The sequence below is a fragment of the Papaver somniferum genome, unplaced genomic scaffold, assembly GCF_003573695.1.
Source record: "Papaver somniferum cultivar HN1 unplaced genomic scaffold, ASM357369v1 unplaced-scaffold_10, whole genome shotgun sequence".
Lineage (NCBI taxonomy): Eukaryota > Viridiplantae > Streptophyta > Magnoliopsida > Ranunculales > Papaveraceae > Papaver > Papaver somniferum.
The window spans coordinates 14,302,588-14,324,047 of record NW_020618825.1 but is presented as its reverse complement, the minus strand read 5'-3'; the positions used below and the strand labels follow the sequence as shown (position 1 = coordinate 14,324,047).

At 37.5% G+C, this 21,460-nt stretch overlaps 1 protein-coding gene across 1 annotated transcript; it reads left to right on the top strand.

Moving 5' to 3' along the window:
* The first annotated feature begins 19,836 nt into the window (after positions 1–19,836).
* On the top strand, positions 19,837–21,391 carry LOC113326400 (40S ribosomal protein S3a-like). Its single transcript, XM_026574139.1, has 5 exons — positions 19,837–19,866; positions 20,231–20,304; positions 20,584–20,674; positions 20,767–20,892; positions 21,296–21,391. Exons 1-5 carry the CDS (start codon positions 19,837–19,839, stop codon positions 21,389–21,391), a joined length of 417 nt encoding a protein of 138 aa, XP_026429924.1.
* Positions 21,392–21,460: the final 69 nt, after the last annotated feature.

Here is a 21,460-nt window from a genome sequence, read left to right as displayed (position 1 = left end):
CAAGTATTATCTAGAGAATTCTTTTCTCTAGAATTTTCTTGTAATATCTAAGTTAAGAGTGTAAAGAAGAGTCTAGATAGAACTATCTAGAGAAGTAAGTAGTTGGTCATGAAGCCTATAAATAGGCATAGGATGGATGCATTTGGGATCATCCAACAACAATCAAAAACTCAAGTGAGTAAACAAGAGTTAGAGTGAGAGTTAGAGTTTAGAGTAAGAGCCAAAGTGCCTCTTTGTAAACAACTAGTGGAAGCCAAAGTTGCTACACAAGCCTCTTGTAATATTTTCATTTTCATATTAATATAAGCCTCACCTTTCAATTAACCAACCTCTCTTCCTAAATTCATTTCCATAAACCCATCACATTTCCGCATTGCGCCAACAAATTTGGTATCAGAGCAAACCTAACCCAGTAATCCTAAAACTTTATCCATGGAAATTAACCAAAGTATTCAAGGTTTCAATTATGCTCAAAGTCTAATTCCAATTTTTGATGGTGAGAGTTACGATTATTGGAGTCTACAAACGAAGACATTATTCATTTCACAAGACCTATGGGATTTTGTAGAAGAAGGTTATAAAGTACCAGAGTCAGCAGAAACTCTGTCGTCATGGACGGACGCAGAAAAAAAGGAGTATAAGGAAAATAAGAAGAAAGATGCTAAAGCACTACTGTTTCTACAACATGGCGTAAGCAAAGCTATTTTTCCTCGAATTTCGGTGGAGAAAACTTCAAAGGAGGCCTGGAATATTCTCAAAGTAGCATTCCAAGGATCAGAAAAGATAATCTCCATTAAACTACAAAATTTATGGCGCGATTTTGATAATTTACTTATGAAAGAAAATGAAACTATCCAGAACTTCTTCTCAAGAGTTACTGGCATAGTAAATCAAATCTGTAGTTATGGAGATGCCACTGAAAATAAAAGAGTGGTAGAAAAGATATTAAGAACCTTAACATTCAAATTTGATCATATCGTCGCTGCCATTGAAGAATCAATGGGTTCACTCGAGGCGCACGAGAAAAGAATAAATAGGTTCGCGGAGCAACCATTGGAGCAGGCATTTCAATCAAAAATAAATTTCAGTGAGAAGAAAAATACAGAAGCCAGAAAAGAAAGCTCCAGAGGGGGATCGTCATCCAACTCGCAGTACGAGAAAGGGTCGACGTCAACTCAAGGACCCATAAATTTCTACCGCGGACGTGGAAAAGGAAAAGGAGGTTATAGAAACAACAATCAAAGGTACGGAAAAAATAACTCCTCAAATTTCCGATGCAATGTTTGCAAAAAGTTTGGACATGTAACTGAAGATTGCAAGTATAAGAGCACCAAGTGTGATAAATTAAATCACATGGAGAAAGATTGTTGGCTAAATGAAGCAAACTATTCCGAGAAAAACAATTCTCAAAATCAAGTATTCCTGCCTCACCTCGCAACAAGAATCACAAGGTATATGGTACGTCGATAGCGGATGCAGCAGCCATATGACAGGAAACAAAGAATATTTCGTAAAATTGGAGGAACAAGAGATTCCACCGGTCAAGCTCGGAGATGGAAAGTTCCAGAATGTTGAAGGAAGAGGAGTTATATCCGTACGTACAAAGTCAGGTAAAACTCGATACATATCTGATGTTCTTTATGTTCCTGGCCTAGCTCAAAATTTATTAAGTGTTGGACAACTTATAAGAAAGGGTACTCACTACATTTCGAAGACGGAGAATGCAAAATTTATGATAAAATTAACAAGCAATTGGTGGCAAAAGTAAAAATGTCAGGAAATTTTGTCTTTCCTCTATCTATGTCATCAATTGAAAATTGTGCAATGAGTACCAATCATATTGATGAATGCAAGTTATGGCATTTGAGGTACGGGCATCTCAACTATAGATCCTTGAAGGTTCTAAAATCAAAGAACATGGTAATTGGTCTTCCCAATATCAGCGGTGGAGATAAAATATGTGAAGGTTGTATTCTTGGAAAGTTCCATAGATTTCCATTTACAAATAAATCGTGGAGAGCAAGAAAGCCCCTCGAATTGGTGCACGCCGATATTTGCGGTCCGACAAGAACAACTTCACTCAACAACAGAAGATATTTTTTCCTATTCGTGGATGATTATACCAGGATGATGTGGGTGTATATTCTCGAGCAAAAGTCCGAGGCATTCCCTAAATTCCTAGATTTCAAGGCGCTAGCAGAGAAGCAAAGTGGTCACCAACTAAAGGTTTTCCGTACAGACCGTGGTGGAGAATTTACCTCAAATGAGTTTATCAACTACTGCAAAGAAAATGGTATTAAGAAGGAGCTTACCGTCTGATACACTCCACAACAAAACGGCGTCGCGGAAAGAAAAAATCGTACGATCGTGGAAATGGCTCGTAGCATGTTGAAAGCAAGGAAGCTACCCAACAGTTACTGGGCAGAAGCAGTCAACACGGCGGTCTACATCCTTAATCGTTCGCCAACAAAAGCAGTTCTCAACAAAACTCCATATGAAGCTTGGCATAAGAAAAAGCCCGAGGTAACTTTTTTCAGAATTTTTGGTTGCGTAGCATACTCACATATTCCATCCCAACATAGAGAAAAGTTCGATGAAAAAGGAGAAAAGCCAATATTCATCGGATACAACGAAGAGTCTAAAGCCAATATCCAGCAACCAGGAATTGACTACTACGAGATATTCGCCCCAGTCGCTCGCATGGAAACAATCCGAATGGTGTTAGCTTTGGCAGCTCAACTAAAAATGAAGGTCTACCAATTGGATGTAAAGTCGGCGTTCCTAAACGGAGAACTTGAAGAAGAGGTGTACGTCGAACAGCCTCAAGGATATGTCCGCAAAGGAAAAGAAAAAATGGTATATCGTCTCCGCAAAGCACCATATGGTCTCAAGCAAGCACCGCGTGCATGGAACAACAAAATCGACAAGTATTTCCGAGATAACGGATTCGAGAAGAGTCCAAGTGAGCCATCCCTTTACATTAAACAAGGTAAGGATTTCCTAATCGTCTGTCTCTACGTTGATGATTTAATTTACGCCAGCACAAAACAAGAAATGGAAGAAAAATTTAAGAAGGAGATGATGAAAGAATATGAGATGACAGACTTAGGACTTATGCGATATTTTCTTGGTATTCAAGTAAAACAATCTCCATAAGGAATATTCATTTCCCAAGAAAAATATGCAGAAGACTTACTGAAAAGGTTCAACATGATGGATTGCAAACCAATTGCAACTCCAATGGGTACCAATGAGAAATTTGTAAAAAATGATGGAGCGACAAAAGTTGATCCAACCTTATTCAGAAGTCTAGTCGGCTCACTGATCTACTTAACAAATACAAGGCCAGACATCGTCAATGCAACCAGTATTTTTTCTCGGTTTATGAGCGAGCCAAGCAAGTTACACTATGCAGCCGCAAAGAGAATTCTTCGGTATATCAAGGGAACGAAGGATTTTGGCATCAAGTATACAAGAGAAAAAGATAATGATTTAATTGGCTTCACAGATAGCGATTGGGCAGGTTTTATTGAAAGACCGAAAGAGCACATCAGGCTATGTTTTCTGTATGGGAATAAAAGTTATCTCTTGGAGTTCTAAATAACAAAGTACGGTGGCACTATCGTCAGCCTAAGCAGAGTACATAGCATCAACAAGTGCAGCATGTGAGGCAGTATGGTTGAGAAGAATAATGACCGACCTACAACAAAGGCAAAAGCAGCCGACGACTATCTATACTGTGACAATATGTCTACAATTGCTATGACAAAAAATCCAGTCTTCCACGGACGGACGAAGCATATAGATCTACGACACCACTTCATCAGAGAACTGGTAGAAAACAAGGAAATTGAGCTCAAATTTTGTCCAACACAAGAACAAAATGCCGACATCTTCACAAAAGCAGTCACAGTGGACTAATTCAATCATTTTAGAGAAAAGCTTAACATCACAAATTAAGAGGGGGTGTTAAAAACATAAGTAATTTGTGACTATTCTAGAAAGCCCAATAAGTAAAGCCCAGTAATCATCTACACTAAATAAAACCCAATACATGCTAGAATCTTCCGGGCCTTCTTTACATCAAATATTATCTAGAGAATTCTTTTCTCTAGAATTTTCTTGTAATATCTAAGTTGAGAGTGTAAAGAAGAGTCTAGATAGAACTATCTAGAGAAGTAAGTAGTTGGTCATGAAGCCTATAAATAGGCATAGGATGGATTCATTTGGGATCATCCAACAACAATCAAAAACTCAAGTGAGTAAACAAGAGTTAGAGTGAGAGCTAGAGTTTAGAGTAAGAGCCAAAGTGCCTCTTTGTAAACAACTAGTGTAAGCCAAAGTTGCTACACAAGCCTCTTGTAATATTTTCATTTTCATATTAATATTAGCCTCACCTTTCAATTAACCAACCTCTCTTCCTAAATTCATTTCTATAAACCCATCACATTTTCGCATTGCGCCAACACCATCTGCTACAGCGCAGGAGGATTCGTCAGCTTTGGAAAGTTCATCTGTTTGGGGATATCCATCTTATACTTGGAGTTCTAAGATGTCCATTTACTGTAACCAATATTAGTACACATATTATGAGATATGTAAAATCGGCTGCTTGTATTAAACTAAACGAAGAGTTTTATGGCTCTGTTTATGCAAGGGAACCATTATACAATAAACATTGGAAGCTTTATTTGATTTCTGATTTGGTTATGTTTTGTAATATCAAAACTGTTTATGGGATGCCAATCCAATTTTTTTCAAGAAAATTCACCACTCTGTGCAGAAGCCTACGGTTACATATATGTGTTGAAATATGTCATAGAGAAGAGAGTGGATAACTGTATTGTGGAACGAGATGCCCAAGCGATAATCAACCTCATAAACACTAATGGCCAAGACCCTCCCTAGAGAATAAGGTACCATCTAGCCGAGATCCGCAGACTAGTCAAGTATTTTAGATCTATTCAATTTCAGTTTATCAATGGTAGTGGAATGATGTTGCCCATAATCTAGCAGACTATGCTAGAATCAACCATCTTAGTAAGAATTGGTTGCTCTCCCCCCTCTTGTATTCTGGCTGCTTTGGCAGCTGATACACCTCCTAGTTAGTTTGTTTTCTTTCTTTGCCGTGTTTGTGCTTCCGGCCAGCAGAAAAAAAAATGCTCGATTTGTAGATTGTTTTGTTTCGAATTCTACCCATTTTACACGGTGTTAACGGTAATCTTGATCAATTTTGATCATTATATGGAAAGGAGTGGATTAAAACTAATGATGCAGGGAAACAATTGTTTGATATATCCAACAAATAAATGAGAATTAAACGACAATCATGGTGCATTAGTTACTTTAATTGATACCAGTCTTGACTCTTGAGTATGGATATATCTTTTGGTATGTAAGCACCTGCTCAGCCATACATATCCTCTATCTTCCCTTGGTCATCTGTTAATATGTATTGCATCTACGACGGGGTGAACTGGAATTGCATCAGTCGAAAGATTGAATGATGTCAATTGCACATGCTTGACAATGCAAACTGCCATAGGCTTATCGATTTTAACGTAGAACCACATTTGGTAAGATTGAATTAATTTGCAGATAAGGATGCACTTTGAGGAATAATATTAGCAAGGATTCATCTATTGGTGCGCTTCTATATATAAACCTAGAAATGAATTGGCGCATTATTAAGAAAGAATCTCAGACTAAGTTATGATTTCTTTACAAGGATATATGTTCCAAGCAATTATTGCCGTATTAATGTTTGTATTGTAAGCTGCACAAGCGCTGACTGGGATTCAAAAATATAACCGGTACGGCGTTACAGACTCAATTAAATCTAGTTCAAGATTTTTAATCAACATGAAACCATGAACATATTGAGACTAGTGTATGGCCTAATTTAACATCCGATGAAGTGTCTGTGCGTTAATAACAAAACGGAACTAACGATATGGAAAATCCGTTAACCGGTTAGCTTCGCCTTCAATTAACATATTTACCACCTTATTATACCGTGCATCTGCAATTAACATATTTACTTCGTGTTATCATAGTCTTAAATCCTTGTACTAATTCGGAAGACCCTTGTAATTTGTATACCTGTCACCACTTTCAAATCTCTTAAATGTGCAATATCTGTGTAAAATTCCATTTTTAATTTGCTTGCTGTAATACATTCAGCTTACAATGAATATGTAAGAACTCCAACATTATATATAGCCTGTTAGGTTCACCTTCAAGGCATTAACAAATTAGTTTATCTAAATTACAAAAAAAAAGAAAAAAAATGAATACAATTCCAGCGGAATCATCTCTCCACCCCCAACCTGCGAAACACTCAAATCTTTCCAAGCCATGCATCGTTGTTTATACAAACGACTGGTCATAGAATTACGCCGAGACATACGTATATGCATGAAAGCTATAGCCTTCTGGGTATGGCTAGAATAGGTTGGGTTTCCAACTACTGCTTCTGGTCTGCTAAATGTAGACGCTAGTGCACCAGAAGTACTATTGGATGAAGCTATTTTATGCATCCTTTGCATAGAATCTCCAGACCCTCCTTTCTTTTTCCCGGCAGGAGATAGCATTCAGATTCAAATGCCTAAAAGTATGATGTTTCTCGTGGAAATCAACTATACACATCTATACAAAAATAGGGAAAGCGCACTCAGAAGAATTATAAACATTGTGAACGAAGTTTTCTTTAAGTCATTTGACGATATAATTCAGCATGTGTCGCCAAACAATCCGCCACCATTGATTCCCACGGCTCCTCATGTGCCTCACGAAAATCAAAATCAAAATCGACCCGGTGTTGAAGTTCATGTTCCAACCTCTACTTGGCAGGAGAATTCTGTTATATAATGATTCATCTCTTTGGGGAAATCTATCGATTTGAAACAACTATGCCTGATGATATGTATTCCACAGGAAGCGTTTTAGAGATTTAAGTTGAGTTTTACATGAGAAAACCTCTATGTAATAAGAAAACATTGGAATTTTAATTTGAGTTATATTCACTAGTTTTGCGTTGCACGGAATGTTATGGTTATAACTACTGTTATTGAGAAACAATCTTTCACACACATTGCCCAGAAAATAAATGAAAATTTTAGGACGATCATGGTGAATTAGTTACTCCACGTCTGTGTAATCAACAACTATTGTCCCTGGCAACATAATCCTAGCAGAGCCTTAGGGATGATGCATCTTCTCATCAGCAAAGCAGTCCCCCTTTACATTCCTAAATGCACTTTCTCTAGCACCGGTCGCGAGAATGCATATGCCTTCTGGTATGTGACTCTCCTCGATATGAGAGCTTTAGGCATACCAACGACCACCTGCTTAGACATCCATGTCTTCTGTCTTCCCTTGGTCCATTGTTAATATGTATTGCATTGTAGATTTGGATTAGGATATTTGCTTCAGTGGAAACATAAATGATGAATTAATGTTACAGATATGGATTCAAGGAATAGTAATAGCAAAGATTCATTTATTCATGAGCTTCCATATATAAATCTTGCAGTGAATTACCACATTACTAATGAAGAAGAATCTTGGACTAAGTAAAGATTTCTTTACAAGTATGTTCCTTGCCATTATCGCAGTATTAATGAGTGTATATGTTTCACAAGCCGATGCATATTGGGATTATAAAAAAAAAAACAGTTACGGACTCGATCAGAATTATTTCATGATTTCTAATTATCATACGTATTGAGAGTTTGAGACAAGTGTATGGCCTAATTTAACTTCTGATAAAGTGTCTGTGCTGTTCATCACAAAACGGAAATACCGATATGAAAAATCCGTTTACCGGTAAGTTCTGCTCGAATTCACCCGCCCCACTAAGTTAATATCTTTGTGTATTGTAGTCTTAAATCCGCATACTAATTAAGATGACTCTTCTAATTAATATATTGTCATCACTTTTAAATCTCTTAAATGTGCAGTATCTTTGTAAAATACCATTTGAATACATTCATCATAAAATGAATGTGTAAGAAGTCCTACATTATATAAGAACGGCGAAATACCAAAGCCTATTACTCACCTTCACGGCATCAACATAGAATTGGTTTGTCAAGAGAATTATACAAAAAAATATGAATACATCTCCAGTACCATCTCCCAGAAGATTTTGGCATGGGGGACTAGTAGAAACGACTGGTCGAACTCCGTGAGTGCGATCAATCCCTTGTTGGCATGTCAGGTAGTCCCCCAAAATTGAAAACGACTGATCGAATTCCGTTGGTGGCCGGTCGGATCAGCAGTTCGATGGATCAAGCCTGGGCGGCTGCTCCGGACTGGACAACTCCGGTAGGGTGGGATGTACTTGGCAGGGGTGTCATTGGGGAAGTAGATTAATGCGGAGGATAAAGTGACGGAAAGCCGAACTATCGGCATCGGGAAGGATCGAGCGAAGAGTGTTCCCCTTGGCAACAAGGACGCTTAGGCGGTCTGCCACGCCGGCGGGACATCTAATGTCTGCAGCACTCACGGTCTAAACGGTGCGATTAGCTCACGCCCAAAATCACCCAACCCGAATAAAGGGAACAAAGGGTCATTTTCATCGGGACTAGTAGAAAACTGCCATGTGTCAATAAGTTTTTTAACTAATTAATCTTCTGATTTTTATAACAAGGGTGTTTATGGAAGTATAGGTTGTTTTTTTTTAATGCTAATGAGAGAAATACGAAGGAAGAAAACCCGTGAGCTTTGTTCCGTCAAGAAGAGATTATTAGGTATCATTACTGCTTTCTTCTTGTTAATGGATGCTTAAATCTATTAATCCGTTATTAAAAATTAGTGTTACTGATCAACATTCGTCAATAGTGAAGAAAGCAGCACTCTTTGAAAACCCTTGTCAATGATTAATGATCTTGATCCAAAATTAATGATCAAGACCAAATTAATTTTGGTCGTCATTATTGCTTCCCTCTTGCTATGAAAGAGTATACCCGTGATATTTGTTTCCCTCAAAAGATTGAAATATCTATTCATCTCAAGGCGCCACTGGTATTTTCAATTTTCTCCATTTTACCAAGGTCTGTAACTATTTTTAATCAAATTTTTGATAAATTTTTAACCTTTTAAACCTTTCCGATCCTAATTTTTCTCATAATATGATCTTAATTTTTCTCATGATATTTTACAGAATTTCAGGTATACAAGTAGATTAACTAGTGCTATATTCCTAAGATATTTCTTTTTGAAAAATTTACTACCTAAAATCGGTTAATTACAGTTGACAAGTGGCAGTTTTCTACTGGTCCCCCATAGCCTCATCTAAAATCGCCCCCATTAAAAAAATTCTCTAACATATCCACTCCCAACCCACAAAGTACTCAAATCATTTCATGCCATGGATCGTTGTTTATATAAACGACTAGTCGTTGAATTACATCAAGATATATTTCTGTGCAGGAAGGCAATTGCTTTCTGGATGTGGTTGGAAGAAGTAGGTTTTGTTAGGTCAGAATCGTCTAGTTAGTTTAATATCAATCTCACACACAAAATATCACCAGCAAATAATGAACCAAAACAAGAGAATATCAAACAGAACAAGACACAGAATTTTATAGTGGTTCGTCGTACCTACGTCCACTGTAGAATGATGATACTTCTTATTAAAAGATCTGAAGAACAATTACGAGAACCCTTAGACCCTTATGTTTCTCTAGTCGCACAACCCTTGCAAGAATAAAACACTCTCCTTGTTGTGTAAACCTCCGACTAAAGAAAGACTCTCGACTGTGTATATTCCTCTACAGAAAACCAACCTATTTATAGGTTACAGAACTTGCAGGCCAAGAATATAGTCTTGCCGATCACGTTCTACTAGTTTCCTAATTCTGGAACTCTACCGGTTTCCTAACTTGAGAAATACTTGAATACCAAGTTTTGGTTACCTGCTGGACACGATTCTTTACCTAGAAGATTATTAACAAATATTACAAATCTCCACCTTTGTTGATAATCTTCAGTTTACCTTCTTTGTTCTTCACTTCACGTACATCATTCCACCTTCTTGCACCTTACGGTGCCTACAGTGATAAAGTATTTATTAAGTTCAAAAAATGTTTGAACTTACTCAATGGTACCACCTTTGTCAGCATGTCTGCAGGATTATCCTCCGTGTGAATTTTTGGTAATGAAAATTCTCCACCATCTATATTTTCTTGCGCATAATGATACCGAATATTGATATGCTTTGACCTTCCGTGAAAATCTTCATGCTTCAACAATGCTATAGCACTTTGACTGTCACAATGCACGTTTATGCATTTTTGTTCGACTCCAAAATCCTTAACCAATCCTTTAAGTCAAATTGCTTCCTTTATGGCCTCATTTATAGCTATCAGTTCATCCTCCGTTATTGATTGAGCTACAACTGTTTGTAAACAAGACCTCCAGCTTATAGGACTGCCAGCCAAAGTAAAAACATACCCGGTTGTTGATCTGTAACGATCAATATCTCCTCCATAATCAGCATCTACATACCCACAGACTTGAGGATATTTACCAGCAACCTGTTGATAAACCAAACCAATGTTTACTGTTTGCTTTAGGTACCTTAGTATGCCCTACACAGCTTGCCAATGTTGCTTCCATGGATTTGCCATAAACCTACTAACAACACCAACTTCATGTGCAATGTCTGGTCGAGTACAAACCATTGCATAAATTAAACTGCCAACCGCATTCGCATATGGAACACGAAACATGTACTCTTCATCAGCTGCAGTACTTGGTTTGATCTTCACGGACAACTTCAAATGCGCACCTAACGGTAAACTCATCGGCTTTAAATCTTTTACTCCAAACCTCTCTAGAACTTTTTCTAGATATTGTCTTTGTGTAAGACACAATCTTCCATTTTTCCTGTCTCTTTGAATTTCCATTCCAAGTATCTTCTTAGCAGCCCCAAATCCTTCATTTCAAACTCCTTACTTAATTGGGATTTTAACTTCTCAATATCCACCATCCTCTTCGCAGCAATGAGCATATCGTCCACATAAAGGAGTAGAAAAATCAAAGAACTATCTTGTAGTTTCTTTGTATACACACAACTGTCATAAAGACTATGTGTGAACCCTTGTTCCTTCATGAATGTATCAAATCTTTTATACCATTTTCTAGGCGACTGCTTGAGCCCGTACAATGATTTATTTAATTTGCATGCATATTCTTCTTTACCTGCAACAACATATCCTTCGGTCTGTGACATATAAATGTCTTCTTCCAATGTACCATGTAAGAACGATGTTTTGACATCGAGTTATTCTAAATCCAGGTCACAGGATCCCACTATAGCTAACAAGGTACGGATTGAAGTATGTCTTACAACTGGAGAGTATATTTCATTGTAATCAACACCTTCCCTTTGTTCATAACCTTTAGCTACCAAATGTGCCTTATACCGTATGTTATTTGTACCTGGAATTGCTTCTTTATTCACAAACACCCACTTGCAACCAATTGCTTTACTACCCTTAGGCAACTTTACTAGTTCCCAAGTTCCATTCTTATGTAAAGAATTTATTTCTTCTTCCGTAACTGCTAGGTAATTTTCAACATTGGAATCTTTCATCGCCTCTTGAAAAGTACATGGCTCATCACCATAATCCATAAAAGAAAATGCTACATAATCATCCATCCATGCTGGTGGCTTCCTGTTGCGTTGTTCTCTATTGTTTGCTAAATAAATAACATCTTGTTGTTATTGAGATTCTTCATCTTGAACCTCCTCCTCAACTGCATCTTCTTGAGATGTAAAATCAATCTGAGGAATTTATTTTTCCTCCCCAGACTCACCATAATGTAACTCCACCTGAGTATCTACCTCCACCTGAGTTATAGTTTCTTTGCTAGGGTGCAACAAATATTTTTCGTCAAAAGTAATATCCCTGCTAATAACAACCTTGTGACTTTATTCACACCACAACTTGTAACCCTTGACTCCATCTTCAACTCCAATGTATATAGCCTTCTTTTCCCTAGGATCTAACTTACTTTCTCTAACGTGATAGTAAGTTGTGCATCCAAAAACTTTAACGGAATCATAATTAGCAGGTGTACCTCACCATACCTCCATAGGTGTATTTAACTCAATATCAACTGATGGTGATCTATTAATGAGATAGCACGCCATATTTACTGCTTCAGCCCAAAATTCTTTACCCAAACCAGCGTTGGATAACATGCACCGCGCTCTCCATAAGGGTTCGATTCATTCGTTCAGCAACCTCGTTTTGTTGAGGTGTCTTTATCACTGTCCAATGTCTAACTATGCCTCCACTAGACAATACTCCTTTAGTGGGTATTTCTTGTATTTCCCACCATTATCAGACCGTAGTCGCTTCACCTTCTTGCTTGTCTAGGTTTCTATCATAGTTTTCCATATCTTGAAAATTTCGACAACTTCATCCTTTATCGGCATAGCATATAACCACACTCTCCTTGATAAATCGTCGATAAAAGTGACAAATTACCTCCTTCCTCCTTTGGATACTTCCTTAGAAGGAACCCATACATCAATATGTATGTAATCCACAATACTCTTAGTACGATGGATTGCTTTACCAAACTTCACCCTATGTTGTTTTCGATAAACACAGTGTTCACAGAAATCAAGTTTGGCTTTCTTCAGTTTGTCAAGCAAACCTTGCTTGCACAAAATATCTAGTCCTTTCTCACTTATATGCCCCAGCCGCATATGCCAAAGTTTCGAAATACTAGAATCTTCATTATTTTCGACTCCAACATAAACTCCATCTACCACAGTTCCTCCTTGTAAGAAATATAAATTTCTTTCTCTCTTAGCTTGAATTACTACTTTAGAATCTGAATTTAAAAACTTTTTAAATCCACCTTCCATTACGATACGATAACCCTTGGACTCTAAAGTACCAAGTGATATCAAATTTTTCTTCAATTCAGGAATATGCCTTACCCCAGATAAAGTGTGTACTTTACCTTCATGATTTTTGATCTTAATTGTTCCAATCTTGACTACACCACAAGCATAATTATTACCAAGTAGTATAGTACCACCTCCTACAGATTCATAAGAGGTAAACCAGTCCTTGTTTGGACTCATATGATAAGAAGAGGCATAATCAAAAATCCATACTTCATGATGATCACCACATGTAACCGTCAGCACCTCTCCTGTTTCAGAACCTTCTTCAGCTATTGCTGCTTGTGAATTTGTCTCGCGTTTCTCCTTAGCTTTGAGCTTCGGAAAATCTCTCTTCCAGTTCCCTTTGTCATGGCACCAATAACAATCAGACTTCCCTTTGGTTTTTCCCCTAAACTTAGATTTATTCTTTCTAGGTTTTGGTCCATTCTTCCCATTGTTTACATATAACCCTACATCTTGATCACTTTTCATTGCATCCTTCTTATGGAACTCATCACTTAATAAAGCAACAATTACGTCATCTAGTTTGATAGTATCCTTTGATGTCAGTGTACTTTGTATTTATGTATCATATGTATCTGTAAAGAACACAGTAGTAGCATGGCTTGATCTTCGTCTTTAACAACTTCTCCAACATTAGTTAATTATGTCATCAACTTATTGAAACTGTTGATATGCTCGTTAACAGACGTACCTTCTTTGAATCGAAATCGATACATTTGTTTCTTGCGAAACAATCTACCTGTGAGAGACTTTGTCATGTACAAACCCTCCAATTTTGTCCATAAAGATTTCGCAGATTTTTCGGACATAACATTGTACATGACCTCCTTGGATAAACACGAACGAATTGCAGCACAAGCCTGCAAATTATATTCTTCCCATTCATCATCATCTGTCATATCTGCCGGCCTATTTTCTTTCAAGGCTTTATGCAAACCCTGTTTAATCAGCGCATCCTTAATTTGAACTTGCCAAAGTCCAAAATCTGTCCTCCCATTAAACTTCTCCACATCGATCCTCATGGTTGCATACTTTGCTGTTGATGTTTTTGGTGCAGATGGACCTTCTCCCGTTGGATATACCATCTCTAACCGTCTACTTGATCTTTGAGTAAACAAAACTAGACGAATCTCACTTTGATACCAATTGTTAGGTCGGAATCGTCTAGTTAGTTTAATATCAATCTCACACACAGAATATCACCAGCAAATAATGAACCAAACAAGAGAATATCAAACAGAACAAGACACAGAATTTTATAGTGGTTCGGCGTACCTACGTCCACTGTAGAACGATGATACTTCTTATTAAAATATATGAAGAACAATTACAAGAACCCTTAGCCCCTTATGTTTCTCTCTAGTCACACAGCCCTTGCAAGAATAAAACACTCTCCTTGTTGTGTAAACCTCCGACTAAAGAAAGACTCTCGACTGTGTATATTCCTATTTATAGGTTACAGAACTTGCAGACCAAGAATATAGTTTTGCGGACCAAGTTCTACTAGTTTCTTAAGTCTGGAACTCTACCGGTTTCCTAACTTGATAAATACTTGAATACCAAGTCTTGGTTACCTGCTGGACACGGTTCTTTACCTAGAAGATTATCAACAAATATTACAGGTTTCCCACAAATAGTTTCGGGTCTGCTAAATATAGACGCTAGTGCTCTATTCCTCATATTTAAAGAAGTTGTTTGCTTCCTGAACTGCATCGAATCACCAGTTCCTCCATTCTTTTCTCAGGAAGGAAATATCCTTCAGATCCCGTTAACCAAAATTATGATGTCTCCCATGGGTATCGACTACACATCTCTACACAAAAACAGGTCAAGTGCACTGAGGCGAGTAACCAACACAGTGAACAAAGTTTTTGTCAAGGCATTTGACGATATCATTCAGCAGGTGTAGCCAAACAATCCACATACTCCTTCTCCATCGGTTCCCTTAGCTCCTCATCTCCCAAACGGAAATCAAAGTCTACCCCCAGTTGAAGTTCAAACCTCTATTTGGCAGGAGGGTTCATCTGTTATATAGGATTCATCTCTTTGGGGAAATCCATCTATTTGGAAGTACTGAAACAATTATTTGCCTTATGTACGCGCAAAATACATTTATTTCATGATATAAGTTGTAAGGGTTGGTATTCATGAAAACCGTACCTTTGTTATGTATATGTAATAAAAAACATTGGAAATATTATTTGAGTTATACTTTCGATCAAGTTCATTTTAAAAAAATACGAGTAACTTTTTTCGTATTTGGAGTTGTGAGTGAAATTTTGAGAGCCCGCACTACGGGAAAAATATACATCTACAACTGGAGATTTACAACTCTTCGTTAAACATCGTAGAAATTCATATGTTTTACAACTGGTTTCAAAGGAAGAGTTGTCGTATATCATCACTGCCAACCCTTAGAAACAAGGGGTTGCGCTAAGAAAACAAACGAAAACTCCTTAAGCAAAAACGTTGTGACGACATTTAGCTATAACAACTCTGTTCCATAACCTATCACAATTTTCACAAGAGTTGTTGAAGAACACCAAAATATGATGATGAAAAATAGTGTTAGAGGGGAGATTCGAACATGAACCTACTGCATGGAAGTCTGGCTCATCAACCATCCTTACAGTTCACAAGTTTTGTTTTTTTTTTCTTTTTTTTTAATAAAAACGTATAACAACACTTATAAGTGTTGTTGAAGTAAAAATATAGAATGTTGGAAAAAATGAGATTAGAAGGGAGATTCGAACATGAATCTACTGCATGGAAGTCTAGCTCATCAACCATCCTTACCGTTCACAAGTTTTGGTTGTTTTTTTTTCTTAATAAAAATGCATAACAACACTTATAAGTGTTGTTGAAGTAAAAATATAGAACGTTGGCAGAAATGAGGATGGGGGATTTGATCCTCAGCCTCCTGCATGAAAGTCTACACTACTAACCATTCCTACACTATCACAAGTTCTATCAAGTTTTTGGTTCTTTAATATACTAATTTTAAGATAACCCTTTATAAGAGTTGTGAAACAAAATATAATGTCCAAAAAAAATGCTCAGGTGACTAAGCCGCAAAATATTCTGAAGGAATCTTACTTGTAAATGGATGGATTCGTCGTTCTTACCAAGTTTCCGACTTAGAGTAGTCCACTCACGGCCAGGTTTCGATATCGGAGCCTGGTTGCATACAATATGGAGAAATAGGGTTTGTTTAAGGTTTCGTAGAATATTCCGAAGGAATCTTACCTGTAAATTGATGGATTCGTCGTTCTTACCAAGTTTCTGACTTAGGGTAGTCAACTCGCAGCCAGGTTTCGATCTCCGAGCCTGGTTTGTATGCAATATTCATAAATAGGGTTTTTTTTAAGGTTTCGTAGATTATTCCGAAAGAATATTACCTGTAAATGAATTGGTCGTTCGTAAAAAGTTTCTGACTTAGAGTAGTCCACTCCTGGCCAGGTTTCGATCTCGGAGCCTGATATGCATACAATATGCAGAAATATGGTTTGTTTAAGGTTTCGTAGAATATTCCGAAGGAATATTATCTGTAAATGGATGAATTCGTCGTTCTTACCAAGTTTCTGACTTATAGTAGTCTACTCCCGGCCAGGTTTCGATCTCGGAGTCTGGTTTGCATACAATATGCAAAAATACGGTTTGTTTAAGGTTTCGTAGAATATGACGAATGAATCTTACCTGTAAATAGATGGATTCGTCGTTCTTACCAAGTTTCTGACTTATAGTAGTCTACTCCCGGCCAGGTTTCGATCTCGGAGTCTGGTTTGCATACAATATGCAGAAATACGGTTTGTTTAAGGTTTCGTAGAATATGACGAATGAATCTTACCTGTAAATAGATGGATTCGTCGTTCTTACCAAGTTTCTGACTTATAGTAGTCAACTCACGGCCAGGTTTCGATCTCTGATCCTGGTTTGCATACAATATGCAGAAATAGGGTTTGTTTAAGGTTTCGTAGAATATTCTGATGGAATCTTACCTGTAGATCGATGGATTCGTCGTTCTTACCAAGTTTCTGACTTAGTAGTCCACTCGCGGCCAGGTTTCGATCTTGGAGCCTGTTTTGCATCCAATATGCATAAATAGGGTTTGTTTAAGGTTTCGTAGAATATTCCGAAGGAATCTTACCTGTAAATGGGTGGATTTTCGTCGTTCTTACCAAGTTTCTGACTTAGAGTAGCCCACTCGCGGCCAGGTTTCGATATCGGAGCCTGGTTTGCATCTAATATGCAGAAATAGGGTTTGTATAAGGTTTCGTAGAATATTCCGAAGGAATCTTACCTGTAAATGGATGGATTCGTCGTTCTTACCAAGTTTCTGACTTATAGTAGTCCACTCCCGGCCAGATTTCGATCTCGGAGCCTGGTTTGCATACAATATAGAGAAATAGGGTTTGTTTAAGGTTTTGTAGAATACTCCCAAGGAATATTACCTGTAAATGGATGGATTCGTCGTTCTTACCAAGTTTCTGACTTAGAGTAGCCCACTCGCGGCCAGGTTTCGATCTCGGAGCCTGGTTTGCATCTAATATGCAGAAATAGGGTTTGTATAAGGTTTCGTAGAATATTCCGAAAGAATCTTACCTGTAAATGGATGGATTCGTCGTTCTTACCAAGTTTCTGACTTAGAGTAGTCAACTCACGGCCAGGTTTCGAACTCGGAGCCTTGTATGCATACAATATGTAGAAATAGGGTTTGTTTAAGGTTTCGTAGAATATTCCGAAGGAATCTTACCTGTAAATCGATGGATTCGTCGTTCTTACCAAGTTTCTGACTTAGAGTAGTCCACTCGCTGCCAGGTTTTGATCTCGGAGCCTTGTATGCATACAGTATGTAGAAATAGGGTTTGTTTAAGGTTTCTTAGAATATTCCGAAGGAATCTTACCTGTAAAGCGATGGATTCGTCGTTCTTACCAAGTTTCTGACTTAGAGTAGTCCACTCGCTGCCAGGTTTCGATCTCGGAGTCTGGTTTGCATCCAATGTGCAGAAATAGGGTTTGTTTAAGGTTTCATAGAATATTCCGAAGGAATCTTACCTGTAAATGGATGGATTCATCGTTCTTACAAAGTTTTGTGTGTGTTTAAGGTTTCGTAGAATATTTCCATGGAATCTTACCAGTAAAATGGTTGGATTCATCGTTTTTGTGGACTTTCAGACTTGTTGTTCATAGTTTGTAAGTCGTTATACCGAACTTGAAGTTTGGATCGACACTGAGCTTCATATTCATCAATTTCGATGATGTATCATGCTAATTTTTGAAGTCAGAACCCTCTCAGAGCTTCGTGGTTCAGATTATAGGCCATTATAACAAGTTTGAAGTTCGAATCGTCAACTGAGCTTCATATTTATCGATTTTGATGATGTATATGCTAAGTTTGAAGTCAGAACCCTCTCAAGCTTCTTGGTTCATAGTTTGTATGTCATTATACCACATTTGAAGTTTGAATCGACATTGAGCTTCATTTTATCGATTTCGATGATATATCATGCTATTAATGTGAACTAAAGCTACTCATGACATGTATGACTAGTCAAAATTACTTCATGACCTATGTAACTAGTCGAAATTCAAACCGGAAGCACAAGAGAAAGCACAAAAGCACAAAGGAAACACACCAATTATCGGATTGATTTCTTATTTTTCAACTTTAATCTTATACATTTTTGGATTTTTTTATATCAAAATGTCGATAAAAATGTGCTACATTTATTCATATTTTTTTTGGATTTTTTTCGTGTCGAAGGTTGATAATCAAACCGAATACATGCTCGTATTAGCACAAAATGAAACACATACTTCTCAATCCGCATGAGCATCCTAAATACAATCTCAAACCGTCAAGATCTTTTCTAATCCATATGAGCATCTCAAATACAATCTCAACCGTCCACCATTTTCATTCGGATTCACTCTTTTCTTCTTTCTTTTTTTTCCGAAGCATAACCCTCCTTCAACCACTCGAACCCAATTCCTATCTGTTTTTCTCTCAATCACCACCGCTGAAGAACACCTCTACTCCACAGATGACGCGGCGCTCCATCACCACCGCTGCTCTTCTCTCGACCCCTCTTCTTCATCATCTTCCTCTCCAATCTCTCTCTTTAACCCCCTTTCTCTCATCCGCAACAGTCAATAGTAGCAGCTCATCAAATCCAGATCTGAACCAAATTCTAATCAACCCCATCACTGATTCAAGTTACACAAAACCAAATTTACTCGGTAACAATCAACGGCGGCCCTAACTAAGTTTCCTTCAAATCTTCATCACATAACTCAATTCTTCCATCTCTAGAAGTTCTCGATTCATCAAAATCTCTCTCAAAGAAGTAGGAGGTGATGTGTAACATTTTTCAGGGAAACTTCAAAGAAGTAGGAGATATTTTCTTCATTTCTTTGTTTATCTTTAGTTTAAGTCTATCTTGCTTATGGAGTCTGGTTGGATTGCAGGCCGTTTGGACGCCTTTTTGGGGGATGATATTGTATCTACTGTTTGTGGGAAGGTCTGAGATCCAAACCAGGTGAACCAACTTTTATGTTTCTGTAAATCTTCTTCTGGATGCAGTGATTAAGCTTATATATAATAAGTACTATAACTGGATTCAAAATCAGAATTCTTCGTCTCTAACAAAAATCAGGTGAAGGTTATGCTTCATCAAATCAGAATCAAGGGTTAATTAGGTTCAGTAAGAGGTGTTCTTGCATGTTTAAAGCTTCAATTTTTCGAATCTGTTAGAAAAAAATTGTTGGAGATGAAAAAAGAGAATGGTTCAGATTTATGGTTTTCTATTGAATCCGAGAAGAAATTGAGCTTAGCAGAGGCATGGTGATTATCATAGGTTTGAGATGAGAGCGGGTGATAAGCACGAAAGCACAAGGTTATGGATCAAGACGAAGAAGATGCAAGAGATGTAAGTAAGATGGAGAGATGAAAATGGAGGATTTAAAAGATGGGTTTGTTTGCTGATTGAGATGTTCATCTCTTCATCCCACTCCTAACATCATCTTTTCAGTAGGAGAGAAAACATGTTGGACTCAATCAATTTCGAACTCACCAACGTTCCTTTATTACTCTTCCTCCGCTCAGAGTTTCTGCAGCAGCATCTGTACAAGAAGAAGCATCTCTGTCTCTCCTGGTAATCTCAACACTGTGCTTTTATTTAATTGTTTTGATCTCTGAATTCGAATTGAATTTGAATTTTTGGAGATAAGTTAAAGTGTTGTGTGTTTTGGTGTACAGATACATATGGGGGTGTGGAAAATTGGTGATTATAGGTTCTGGTCACAGCTGGATATACTGCTGGGATTTATGCAGCTCGTGCCAATTTGAAACCTGTTGTGTTTGAAGGGTATCAAGTTGGGGGTGTCCTGTGGACAGTTGATGACTACCACTGAAGTCGAGAATTTTCCGGGTTTCCTGATGGAATTACTGGTCCAGATTGATAGATAAGTAAGTAGACTCAAGTATAGAATGTTGGAGTTGTTTGCTGATGGATAAGTAAGTAGACTCAATATAGATGTCCATTTAAAATTTATAGCCATTTCGGAGTCCTTAAAATTGAGCCTCCCACGCATTTCAGAAAATTGAGTCTTTTTCTATTTTAATTTTTTGCAGATACCATTTGCAGATACCTGAGGATGTTCTGTATTGGATTCACCAAGAGGAGAGAGAAACAAGTCAAGAGAACCTGTAATGCTCAATCTAGCCAGATCCGACAGGTGAGTTTATATATTTCAATTTCAATGTTTTCTTATATTTTTCATGTTATTCATTTGTGTAAATAGGTAACATCTGTACTTTGTTTTGTTAGATTCGTCGCAAGATGGTTGAAGTCATGGTAAACCAGGCCCTTCGTGTGATCTTAAGAGTTGGTGGCAAAATTCATGAAATGATTGGAAAGGAGATTGAGAAGGCTACATCAAGCATTTATCTATATGTAGAATGTGTTTATTAGGAAGGTCAAGATCTTGGCTCTAAAGTTTGATCTTGGAAAGTTGATGGAGGTATATCTCACTCTTGTTTTATGCTTTCTTAGAAGATGCTTTAACTTAAATCTTTACGTGATTTATGGTATTTGGGAGTGGTTGTTTAAGTTTCCGTACGACGAACTTTTTTAGCACATATATATTATATGGAAGTTTAGAAAAATTGTGAAAGTTGTGAAAGAATAGACGGCCTCGTAACTTGTAAAGAGCTTTTGAATAATATTTGAAAGTATCCAGTAAAATAGAAGTTTACGGAAGCACCTGAAGTTTTAAAACTTCAGTTCTCACTCTGAACTCTCTGTGAAGGTTGCAAAGCAAAGATGATGTGTATGCGGTGATTGTTTTATTTTCTAGGTTCATGTTGACTACTCTGAGGATGTTGGTGTGAAGGTGGATAGGCCTGCTGAGGAAACAGTACCAGAGGCTGAAACTGAAGTTGTTGGAGCTTAGGTTCATGGTAACTTGTGCAATAACATTTTGATTAAGACAAGTAAGTTTAAGCAATAACAGTACATGAAT